The sequence below is a fragment of the Girardinichthys multiradiatus genome, chromosome 14 (assembly GCF_021462225.1).
Source record: "Girardinichthys multiradiatus isolate DD_20200921_A chromosome 14, DD_fGirMul_XY1, whole genome shotgun sequence".
Classification (NCBI taxonomy): Eukaryota; Metazoa; Chordata; class Actinopteri; order Cyprinodontiformes; family Goodeidae; genus Girardinichthys; species Girardinichthys multiradiatus.
Window position 1 is genome coordinate 36,253,274 of NC_061807.1, and position 12,743 is coordinate 36,266,016.

At 38.0% G+C, this 12,743-nt stretch overlaps 1 protein-coding gene across 1 annotated transcript; it reads right to left on the reverse strand.

The window, feature by feature from the left end:
• Positions 1–886: 886 nt before the first annotated feature.
• Positions 887–4,339, reverse strand: LOC124880927. Its single transcript, XM_047386372.1, has 4 exons — positions 4,235–4,339; positions 3,198–3,504; positions 3,001–3,057; positions 887–2,886 (listed from the first exon to the last, which is right to left on the reverse strand). Exons 2-4 carry the CDS (start codon positions 3,472–3,474, stop codon positions 1,463–1,465), a joined length of 1,758 nt encoding a protein of 585 aa, XP_047242328.1. The 5' UTR covers positions 3,475–3,504; positions 4,235–4,339; the 3' UTR covers positions 887–1,462.
• Positions 4,340–12,743: the final 8,404 nt, after the last annotated feature.

The window sequence follows — 12,743 nt, forward strand, 5'->3', positions numbered from 1 at the left end:
TAAGCAAGAAAGAAAAGGATGGTGGACTATTTTAGCAAACAGAAGCACAGGCCTTATCAGATCTCTAATTAAATAAGTTGTTTTATAACTAAAGTGGGGCATGCAAATGTACTCAGCCCTCCTCTGTCAGTTCTTTGTAGAGTCACGCTTTGCTGTAATTACAGTTGCAGATCTTCTAGGGTATGTCTCTACCAGCGTTGCACAGTTAGAGCCTAAAGATTTGGGCAATTCTTTGCAAAATAGCACAAATTCAGTCAGACTGAATGGAGATCACCTGTGAGCAGCAAGTATTTCTATAGATTCTCAATTTCATTAATGTCTGGATGCTGACCAGGCAATTCTAAAGCATGGCTGTGCATTGATCTAAATTATTCCACTGTAGCTCCAAATGTATGTTTAAGAACATTGCTCAGCTGAAGGATGACCCTCCACCCCAGCCTCACAATTTTCTTTGCAGTAGCAAAACATTTCTTTTCTGGGACATTTATTATTGCAGTTATAGACAGTTGTGTGGACTGAAGCTGCAATAACAAACTAGTTTCCAGTGTATTCGTTGCTAGTTTTAAAATTTTGCTTCATTTTGCCTATTGGCTTAAAAAATATACATTCCATACATTTTTCAAAAAGGCTAAAATAAGCTAAAATAAATACATTGCAGCTGTTTTGCCTTTTAATTATAACAACCTTAATTCCAATGTCCATTCTTCATTGATTACTATAAAACATGTTTTATTAAAACTTTATTTAACCAGATAAAAGACCCCTTTAGACCAAGATCTCTTAGTCTAAAGACTAAGAGATCTTAGTCCAAAAAAGGAGAGATGATATCATTGGATATGAACAAGCCTAACAGAGGTGGTAGTATGCCTTCCTACTACAAGAGAAATTAATTTATCATTAATTTATTTATCATCTTAAATTTTCGATAGAACAGACTTACATGATAGGGGGTCAAACCATTTGACCCTCCAGAAAATGAATGACATAGTTGATTAAAAAGGGCGCATGGCAGAGTCCAACAGTAAACAGAAACAAGATTAACATAGTAAGGGTAATGAGAAAGATTAAAATATACATTTTGGGTAAACAAGCAACAAAGGGCTCTTAGGAGAGGTCTGCAAAAACCTGGAATAATTGAACAGATTTCCATCCTCAAATATCCTTGCAGGGATTAAGACATCGTGAAACAAATTTCTCCTTCTGAAACCATAGTTCAACTTTCATGAAGTAAACACAGAAACATTGGGTGTGTTAAGACAAAACAGCAGTCTCTGATGCAATGAACAATAAAAAAAAGTTGTTAAAGAATTCTCTAGAGATACTTTTAAAATGTCCACATTAATCAAAAACAGTTACACAACATCTTAAAATTCAACAATTACATATCCATGTTTATATATTTTGGTTTCAGTAACCAAAATATATAAACATTAAATTTGATTCAGATTCACAAACTGTTATTTTATATGGCAATCAATAACAACAGTATGATCAAAAACATAGCCAAGACTCCACATGATAAGAGAATGGTTCCAGCCATTGGCACTCTGACACAAAACGACAGCAACAGCAGGGTGTAGAAAGCAACGACCAGTAGGACAATTCCAATGTTCTGCTTGATGATGTTATAAAGATGGATTAGTTGTTTAATCTTCTTTGTGACCCATGCTGCTGCCCCTACTAAACCCATACCTGCTGCACCTCCTACACCTTTTGTAAAACTTCCTGCTGCCCTGCCTGAAACTGTTGACTGAGATGCACTTCCTACTTCAGCTGTTGCACCTTCTGCTCCAGTTGAACCTCGTACATCTGCTGGCACATGTTTTGCTCCAGATTTCCATTCTAAACCTAATAATTTAGTTAGACCACTAATAAATAAATTTAAAAAAGTTGCAAGTACTCCGAACACTGTTGTTGCAAGCACACCTACCAACACATTTCTCACAAAGCCACTGTCTCCTTCTTGTGTCATTTCATTTTCCTCTATTTCCCTTGCTGCCTTTCTGGGTTCTGCCTCAGAAGTACTATCTGGTTCAGAATATGCTGCTTTATAATCTCCCTCATTACTAGTCGTTGATGGGCATTCTTCTGTTTCCTCAGTCTTGAGGGATCCTTGCACTTTTTGTGAAGCTACCACAGCTGACCCAAAGAAAGCTTCTGCCACCACGTTCCCCACAGGACCTGAGAAGTTAATCCACAGACTGTTGCAGGCATTAAGGTTAACTCTGTTGTCGGTGTTTGATTGTGTTGGGTTACCTGATTTAGTGCCGTCTTTGTCTCTCTTATGCGCCTGTAACATTTTGTTGGTGTAACACCCTCCTTTGTTTTCTATCACTATATTATCTATCATGTTGAACAGTTGTGACATCATCAGGAAATTGTTCTTTTCAACCCCCGAGCTGCACTTGTGATCAATAACAAGATATCGGCCCGCGCACTTCATTACCAAATCTTTAAGAGATTGTTTCTGATTGATATACTGTTCAATATTCATTTTCTCCTGAAGCTGATCAGCATGAGTAAAAACAACTGCAGCATATTTAAATGCTTCCTCTGAGAAGCACATGGAGAGTTTGTCAAATACAGATAACTGTTGCTCAGAGGATTTCTCCACTTTCAGCACAATCAGAAAAACATGGGGACCAGGAGTGCAGCTTGTGGTACACCTCGCTATTTTATCCTTTAACTCTCCCTCAGGTTGGTGAGCATTCGAGAAACCAGGACTGTCCAACAAAGTAATTCTTCTTCCATGCACCGATTTGGACTGAATATAATATTCAGTTGTGCTGCCAGGTTCGAACACATCCTCTCCAAATATGGTGTTTCCAAGGGTGCTTTTTCCAGCCCCGGTTTCTCCCAGCAGGACGATCCTGTAAGCTCTCAGCACTACAAAAAAATTGTAAAAATTAACTCATGTTTATTTAAAATGATAAAGGAAAACTGCAAATCACTGTGTAAATGTACAAGATTTGACAAGTTTGCTTCTAAATCTGTTGTTACCTTTGATGCACTTCTGAGCACCATCTGGTCGTTTGATGATGATCTTTGATGCTCCCACTAAGGAAGCAAAACAATGAAGAAAAACAAAATGCTTACATTGTTTATGGCTTTATTTTCTATGAACGTCACGCAAATTAAAATACTTTGATTTATGAAAAGTCCACATTATCTTTTATCAACACTAACAGTATATTTACCTGTCTGTGGTTTCACTCCCTCTGCTCTTTGTCCTTGTGGCGTCGACATTGATGCATTATAAACACCCACATTTACAGAGTGCTCCTCTACTGCCTGAATGCCTCTTCCTGCAACCGTGACTTCTGACTGAACCACAACACTTGATCCTAAGAAAACATCCCCAAGTGGTCCTGCTGCAGGGCCTGCTATCTTCATCCATGCTTCGTTGTAGAGACAGTTGTCAGCCTTATTATCAGCGGATTCGCAGATACTGTCATGGGCAGTGTGCATCACCATCTTCACCTAGATATTTAGCCTCTGCGCTTCCTGGAAATAATCCATAGCACAGTAAAAAACATATAGAAATGAGCAACACTGGGCACCAAGTAAATGTTAAAAACTACCAGGCAAAACAAGGAATGACCAAAACAAAGCAGCGCCTAGGTTTTATAGAGTTTTCCTTCGGTCAAAATGTCGGGCCAAGTCTGTGTGCAACCAACAGAGCCTGAACACAACACATGAGAGAAAACGGAAAGTCAGTCAGTCAGTCAGTCAGTCATTTTCTACCGCTTATTCCATAGTGGGTCGCAGGGAAGCTGGTGCCTATCTCCAGCAGTCTATGGGCGAGAGGCGGGGTACACCCTGGACAAGTCGCCAGTCCATCGCAGGGCAACACCATGCACACACTCATTCATACACCTAAGGGCAATTTAGAGTGACCAATTAACCTAACAGGCATGTCTTTGGACTGTGGGAGGATGCCGGAGTACCCGGTGAGAACCCACGCATGCACGGGGAGAACATGCAAGAAAACGGAAAGTGAAACTTGTAAATCAACGTTTTAATGGTAAACATATTGTTCATCCTTTACACACACAGAGGCCTAATTGCATTAGGAGATTGTATTTATCTTCCACTAGTTTAAGTCAAGAATCTTCAAATATAATACTTACGGTTATTTTGTATTAATAAAGGGTTCCAAAGGGAACCTCTTTAACTCCGCACAGCAATGCGGTCAGCCAATGTGAAATAATCCAAATAAGTAACCATATCTTACCGGCACGATTTCAAATGTGGAATCTATCTTGAGTGGATCTTATAATGGTACAAGATACGATTGACTCTTCTCTGCTGTAGGAACAGCTTTATGTAGACCACTTTTACTTTCGGTTTGACCTGTAAGTACTCTTTTACACCCCCTTGTGGGCAGGCAAGAAATTACAGGTATCTATTTTATTAATAACATTATAAAACCTAAAAGACTGGCTACAAAGAAAACGTAGTAACTCAAAAATAATTAGTTCACTTCAGAAATACTTATACTTTTGTTTTTCTGCTAATTTAGACCAAGAAGCAGTTGCAGAGATGTAGTTTAACACAGCTCCCTGAAGCTTATTTACTGTTACCTACCCATTACCCCATTGATATGTCTTATTCAGATCAAACAGATTAAGACCTAGTCTAAAAAGAGAGAATGATGAAAATCTATACTACTCAGACAGAACAGACAAATAAAGCAAATAAATGTGGTTTATTGAACATAAGAGCTCTCTTTTCAAAGACTGATTTGTGATAATCAGATTGATGTGTTTTGTCTTACAGAAAGTATTATGTCAGTATAAATGAGTCAACTCTTTCCAATTTTTTTATTTTCACCTGGTCCCAGTTTTAGTCCATGAGGTAGACACCTTGTCTACTTTTAAGACTAGGCTTAAAAATGTCCTTTTTGATAAAGCTCAAAGTGGCCTAGGTTATACTGAAATATCCCTGTTATGTTGCTATAGGCTTAGGCTGCTGGAGGACATACTGACCACATTTCTGCACTCTGCTATGTTCTCATACTTCTCTCCAATTTCGAGTTTTTGCTGTTATTTCAGCTATTAACATTATGCTCTCTCTGTTTTTTCTTTTCATAGAAGCTACATTCTCCGAGACTGTGTTTATCACTTGACCCTTTCTTACAGTGTTTAACCTTGTCTCTCTCCTAGACAGCCACTGGCTGAGCTTTACTGCTACTAACTGTGTCTGCTCACTTTTATCCTATAGACTTGAAAACTGGCTCAGAGATTATCTACTGTGTTTCTCTCCTAGATGAAGCCACTAAAGGAGCTTCTACTGCCATTAACTTTTTTCTTTTCTGTAACATTTAATTGGAAAGTACTCCTGGATCGGTGCTTCTCTGTTTTGCTTTGTGTGTATGCTCTGTCTTCTTAACCCTAAGTTGGTCATGGCAGATAAAGACTCACACTGAGCCTGGTTCTGTTTGAGGTTTCATCCAGTAAAAGGGGAGTATTTATTTCCACTGTCGCTACTCACTATCTCAGTATGAGGGATTGCAGCACAATCAACGACAAGATGCAAGTGACCATCCACTGTCGCTACACGCTCGTCCTTCGAGGAGTGAATGCTGCAGGTCAGTGGCTTGATGCAAATTCCTGAGTTTCTCTAGATAGAAAACGTTTCAACCAATTTGAATAATCAACTCTACTGCATTGTTTGATAACTAGGGCCAGTTTGGAATTTATGTACACTACTTTGAATCAGTCTGTATGCTTAGTTTAAACTGATTTGAGAGCTTTTGTGTACTTAGTATTTAGTTAAACATCTGTTATGTCTGTTATGAATACTGTACTTCATGTTTGACAGATTGTCAATGCACCCCAACAGCAGGGTACAGTGCATCCAGAAAGTATTTACAGTACCGCACTTTTGCCACATTTAGTTATGTTACAGCCTTATACTAAATGGTTTCAAATTAATCTCTTTCCTCTGAATTCTACACACAATACTCCATTATGGCCATATGAAAGAAGTTTGTTTGAGCTTAATTCTTTGTTGATCCACCTTTGGTAGCAATAACAGCCTTAAGTCTTGTAATGCCACAACCTTAGCACACCTAACTTTAGGAAGTTTTGCCGATTTTTCTTTGCAGTACATCTCAAGCTCCATCAGGTTGGATGGAAGACATCTGTGCACAGCCATTTAAAGATCTTTCCAGAGATGTTCAATCAGATTCAAGTCTGGACTCTGGCATAGCCACTCCAGGTCATTCACAGAGTACTTCCGACGCCTCTCCTTTGAGATCTTGGCTGCGTGTTTTGGGGTCTTTGCCCCAGTCTGAGGTCAGGAGCACTTTGGAGCAGGTTTTCATCCAGGGTGTCTCTGTACATTGCTGCATTCATCTTTCCCTCTATTCTGACTAATCTGCCAGTTCCTGCTGCTGAAAAACATCCCTGTTGCATGATACTGCAACCACCATGCCTCACTATAGGGATGGTATTGGCCTGGTGATGTGCGGTGCCTGGTTTCCTCCAAACATCACCTCTGGCATTCACACCAAAGAGTTCAATCTTTGTTCCATTAGACCAGAGAATTTCTTCATTGTCTGAGAATTTTTCAGGTGCCTTTTGGCAAACACCAGATGGGCTGTCATGTGCCTTTTATTAAGGAGTGGCTTTCATCTGGCCACTCTGCCATATAAGCCTTATTGGTGGATTGCTGCACAAATGGTTGTCCTGGAAGATCCCCCTTTCTTCACAGAGGAATAAGGCTGTAAATGTGAAAACATACAGAGCTGTGAATACTTTCTGGATGCACTGTAAACTAGAGGAAGTGCACTAAAGTGCGTGTCACCAGCACCAATGGTGTAGCTCAAACTGTAATATTGGAAATGCTACTCTTCATGTTTGAGCACATAATACTGAGATTTATTTGTATCTTGGTGTTCCAATAATGGAGGCCAACTACAAGTATCTTGTTTTCTTAAAATGTCACAGCGTTCTTTCAGAGCAAAATAAAAGAAAGTAGAAGCATATTTTCATGTTTGTCGCAAATCAGGTGGAGGGGAATGTGGACCACTGACAACTGTTGTTGATAACGTCTACTATACTGGCTTCGCAGAAATCTCCATTCAGCTATCCAGAAAGCTAAACACCTCCACACAATAAATCCAGGCCATCCAATCGAACTTGAGAGTCTTTATGATGTGAACAGTGTGAAACTGAAATACAGATTCACAGAATAGTAAATACACAGTGGGTTTAGTACTTCAAATTCATATCTAAACAAAGGTATATAACATAAACTGTCTGCCAGTATCCTATATAAACACAAATGTGACATTTAAAGTATTTAATGACCTTTCATCAAAAGATGTATTTGCAACACAAACATTATCTTCACATATGATACAAATTAGTATGTTTGATAATTCAGGTACACTTAACTGAATCAATTCACAGGTCACCTGCTTCACTGAATCCCCTAACATGCTGCCTAATATCTTATTATTACAAACACAAATGTCTCAAATTGCAATAATAACAAAGATATACTTCTAGTAAAACATCCTGCTAACCAGGAATGCCTTTATGAGGTCTAGAACAGCAGGATTGCACGAGAAAGTGAACTCATGTATTGCTGCGGCCTTCTTGGTGGTTTTCCGCAGTTTTATCATTTCTGGTTACATCACGTACTGTTTCTTGCCATTTACTGACAGTCTTAAAGGGACAGTAGCTAATTTAGTGTGAAAGCCCAAAACATCTACAGTGTAGCTTTCAAAGGTCATAAAGGTATAGAAAATTACAGTGAAAGATCAGTTCCTGCAATTTCAAATATAAAATGGCTTCAGTCTTATTTGAATCTTTCAGCAACTCAGGGAATCAAAGAGATAAAAACCTTTGAGCACAGATAATCAAATGTTTTTTTTATCTTCCTTGCATGTTTTTATTTTAGTCACAAAGCATGTAAATTGTGATCCAAATGAACTTAATAATGCATACATTTCAATACATGTTAGACTTGGTGGTTAAAGTTAAAGTTGTCCAAGAACTACAATAAATATTTTGAAATTGTCTGCACTTTTTGAATAATGCCTATTTTGCACCTGACAGATTAAATGATGTATTTATGACTATATTTATTTTTCTGTATCTCTGCCTGTGTGGTTGTATCTGTGTCATGCATGTCTTGTTTTAGCTCTAAATAATTATTGCGATGCATTGTATTTTAGACCAACAGGAAGCCCTCAGGGGAGTCCAGCACACAGTATAGCTGCCAGATGGTTCTCTGGTGTTTATTGTCAGACAGCCAACCATCTCCCAGCTCTTCTAACAAGAGCTTCTCCATATCTCCTGTAGAGGTCAGTAGGAGATTATTTTAAAACATATATAGTTTGAAAAGCGTGCTAAATATCAACTATTTAGAAAGAGACCTTAGTCCACACTGTTTAAATTCAACTTTTATTTGTGAACCTTTTCAAATTTTTGAGATATTTCCATTTCAAATTAAATTTTAGAGCATTATATCTTTCCCAGATGCAGGGAAAAATTAGTTTTAAAAGAAATACACTATGTAAAATCTGCAAAAACTATATAGTCGTTTCTAAATTATGTTGTTTCTAATTTCTAAACCATTTGCTGAAATACCACCCTAGAACAAAAAAAACAATTTTGCTTCCTGGAAGCAGAATTTGACTAAATTAGTAGTGGTGACAAACATGATCAGTGTTGACAATGATTATAAATACAGGCCCATACTGTCAATGGGAATAAACCTTGGTCATTAGTAATACTGTATTATTGCGGAATGGAAATCAAATCTTGACAGAAAGCAAAAATATTCTATGACTCTTATTTGTAAAAGATACATGCAATATATTTTAATAGGGCTGTTAAAATAACACCTTTTTAAGTTTACTAAACATATTTTTTTGTTGTTATTTGGTTTTGTTGTCTGCGATGGACTGGCGACCTGTTCAGCCTGTTCTTGCCTGTAGATCACTGAAGATAGGTATCAGCTCCCCCGCAACCCAATATGGAAGAAGCGGGCTGTAAGATTCTCAGGTGAAAGCCTACAGAAGAGTTTGATGTACCAAACAAGTCAGTGCTGAAGGGGATTTGCCATTTTCACATTTGCCCTGTTCCAGGGAGTCATGGATATCCATGAAGAATGTAGCAGTATTGTAGCTAGATTTTCAACCCAGATATAGTCAGTGGGCATCTTTGTTTATTATTTTTCTGAACAATGTTGTCTAATAACACATATCATTTAATTTTCTTACATAAATGTGTCATTTTCTAATATTTCAGAGTGCTATTTTGGAAGAAAATGATTTGACCCGGCTGAACATGGACAGTGCTGAATGCCGTTTCAGAATCATCCCTGATAATAAGTCACCGTTACTCATTTTCTATCAGTCTTAATGTGAGGCTGAAAAGGTGGAAGCACAGCGTCTAGACAGTATAAGAAGAACTCATAACAAGTTCACCTGTATGGCATCCTATGCCCTCTGCACCAAAGGGGAAATGACTTAAATTACATAAATTGAAACTTGATAATAATGAGGAACCATGTTCCACATTTCAACTTGGAGGCAGAAGTACAACAACTGACCGGACCCTGTAATCAGAGGACCATCAAGTGAGTAATGTCAGTTCTCCTTCCAATATAATCAGTCACCCATGGAGTTGACTTACTGTTTAAAAAGAGGAACATATGTACTTCTAAAAAATATCACATACACTATATTGCCAAAAGTATTGTGTAAATAAAAAAAAATAAAGTACCTTCATGGTTCAAGTAACTCCTCTAGCTTTTTCAGCTTTGTAAGCTCATCTTTTGTAAACATGGTAATTTTGCTGTTCTGTTGTGATAGTCTATAACTGGTGATTTATTTGTTGGATCCTTTTGATCATGTGTAAAGTGTTGTCCCATCTAGTGGGCACATCTTGAATCAGGGATTCTTCTTTTTGTTCATGAGCAACTTGCTGTTGATTCAACTCTAACATTAGAGGGACTGTGCTTCAGGTGACCAGCAATTGTTCAACATTTGGTTAAGACAACTTCAAATCTACTTTCACCCAGTGAAACTGTGATTGCTCTCTGTAAAGTGTGTGCAGTGCAAGGCAGATGTTCATATGGAAGGAGTCTTGCAGCTGCTGTCATGTTTCAAGCACTGTCTGTCCGAAGTGATAACCTTTTCTCTGTCTTCCACTCTTGTGGGTCATCCTGGATGTGCTGCAAAAAAACCTCTGCATAGCAGTGCTCGATATACTTCCTCAAAGCAAAGGAGTGCAGATATCAGTTGTCATCAATAAAGTTAGCTGTGACACCTAAATAGCAGAAATCCAATCACTGTATGTGAGAGCCGTATGGGGCTTTCTCTGACAGATTTGCTTCATTGCTTTCTGGGTTTTGTACAACATCTCTATTCTGGACATTACAGTTGGCCTTGCAGGTAAATGATAAGTGGAGTCCTCTGAAGCCTCCCAAATCAAGTCCCTTAGTCCTGCATTCTCAACAATTTACAAATTTTTTATTTTATTTTATTTATTTATTTGGATGGGAGAATGTACATTAATTGATACTGCTGTAAATGCACTGGAATTAGGCAATTGGCTATTTTTTATCCGTTGTCCCTGGACAAATGGAAAATTTCCTGAAAGGTTTCACAATAAAAATACAAAGTTTAAATGAACATACTGTACAAATTCTGTCAATACATACAATAAATATAAACACACTAAATACAATAGTCAAATAAAACTACACTACCAAAACTATATATAAAAGTCTAACCAGTGTCCACTGTCTAACAGATTTAATCTTTCTTCTTTAAATGCTATTAAGGCTTTTCACAACCCGCCCCCTTCTTTCGTCCTTCGTCAAATCCTTCTAGATACTTGCGGAGGTTGCTGAAGGCACTCAGCCTTGAAGTGGGAAACAGAAATTTCCCCTCTGATGCGGGAACATTTCCATGAAAAATAAAATTAAAGCTGGTACTTTGAAGAGGTCCTGAGTCAGGATGGTGTAATGAAATCTGTGGGTTAATACACCTAATAACCAAATATTTAGACTTATCCACTGCAACTTTGGCTTGGACTACAAAATCAAAAATGGCTAATATGTGAAATTGGTTAGCTGGAAGACCATGACCTTTTTCAACTGTTCCTCAGCAAATACTTTGACATAACAGTTGAAAAAACTTAATAGAGAATAGAGAAATCTGAATTCACCAGAAAATATGACTTAAACAGAATATAAAAACTAAATACAACTTTTCTGCACTCCCTCTAAGTACACAACAAAATGTATTTAAGGACTAAAAAAGAGGATTTTGCATGATGTGTCCTCTGTAACCTACTGACTCTACTATATCTTCAATAAAATGGACAAATCCTTATGCAAGTTTATTAGGTTGGTAGAAATCATACTGTCAAGGGGAGTAAAATGCATGGGACCTCGACAACATCTGACCTTTGGAACTATCAAGTGTGATTATCTCTGATATAACTTATAAGCACGAAACTCCTCATGATGTGTTCTGGGTGGTTTGTAAGACCTGAGTTTTCATATGAAAAGACCCTGGACAAGTATATACACCCCTGCACATTTTGTTACATCACAGCAACAAACTTGAAAATGTATTTTATTGAGATTTTATGTGATAGACCAACAGTAAGTAGTGCATATTTTTGAGGTGGGAGAAAATTATACAGGATTTTACTCATTTGATTTACAAATAAAGAGCCAAAAAATGTGATATTTATGTATGCAGTTCTCAGGAAGTCAACATTTTGTTAGACAACCTTTCAAGTCTTTAGGGATATTACTTTACCAGCAAATCTAGAGATTGAACTTTCTGTCCAGTTATTTTTGTAAAATAAGTCAGTTAAAGTATCTGTGAACAACAATGTTCATGTTGTCAGTTGGGAATAGGTTGTGTTGAGGGTCCTGTCCCGCCAGAAGGTGAAACTCTGTTAAAGTTTTAACTGTTTTGCAGCCACTAAAAGTTTTTTTTTCTCTGGTTGCCCTAAATCTTTCTCAATCCATGTTCCCATCAACCACCTTTCCTATCCCTATCCTTTTTGAATAAAGTATCAATATTGCATGATGCTGCCACCACCATGTTTCACGGTGAGGGCTGTGATTTAATAATGATGTGGAGTGTTAATATTCTAACACTCACAGCCTTTGTAACCTCACTTGCCTCCGTCGAGGTCAGTGTTCATGTCTCCATCATAAGAAAGAGACAGGGCAAAATGGCCTGCATGCCAGAGTTCCAAGACGACAATCACTGATGGGCAGAAAGATCATTAAGGCTTGTCTCAATTTTTCCAGAAATCATCTTGATGATCCCCAAGACTTTTAGGAAAATACTCTGAGGAGTGACAAGAGAAAAGATAAACATTTTGGAAGGTGTGTGTCCCATTACAACTGGCGTAAAAGTAACACCACATTCCAGAAAAGAAAATCAGACCAACAGTAAAATATGGTGGTAGTATTGTGATGGTCCGGGGCTATTTTGCTGCTTCAGGACCTGGAAGACTTGCTGTGATAAATGGAACCATGATTCTGCTGTCTACCAAAAAATCCTGAAGGAGAATGTCCAGCTATTTGTTCATGACCTCATGCTGAAACCTGGTTTCTGCAGCAGGACAATGATCCAAAACACACCAGCAAGTCCACCTCTGAAGAAAAATCAAATGAAGACTTTAAAGTGGTTTAGTCCAAGTCCAGACCTGAATCCTATTGAGATGCTATGGCATGAACTTTAAAAGGCCATT

Coding starts and splice junctions, on each gene's coding strand:
- LOC124880927 (XM_047386372.1), bottom strand. CDS start 3,474: ATGGTGATGCACACTGCCCATGACAGTATCTGCGAATCCGCTGATAAT. Junction 3,058..3,197: donor GGGAGTGAAACCACAGACAG/GTAAATATACTG, acceptor TTGCTTCCTTAG/TGGGAGCATCAAAGATCATC. Junction 2,887..3,000: donor TGCTCAGAAGTGCATCAAAG/GTAACAACAGAT, acceptor ATTTTTTTGTAG/TGCTGAGAGCTTACAGGATC.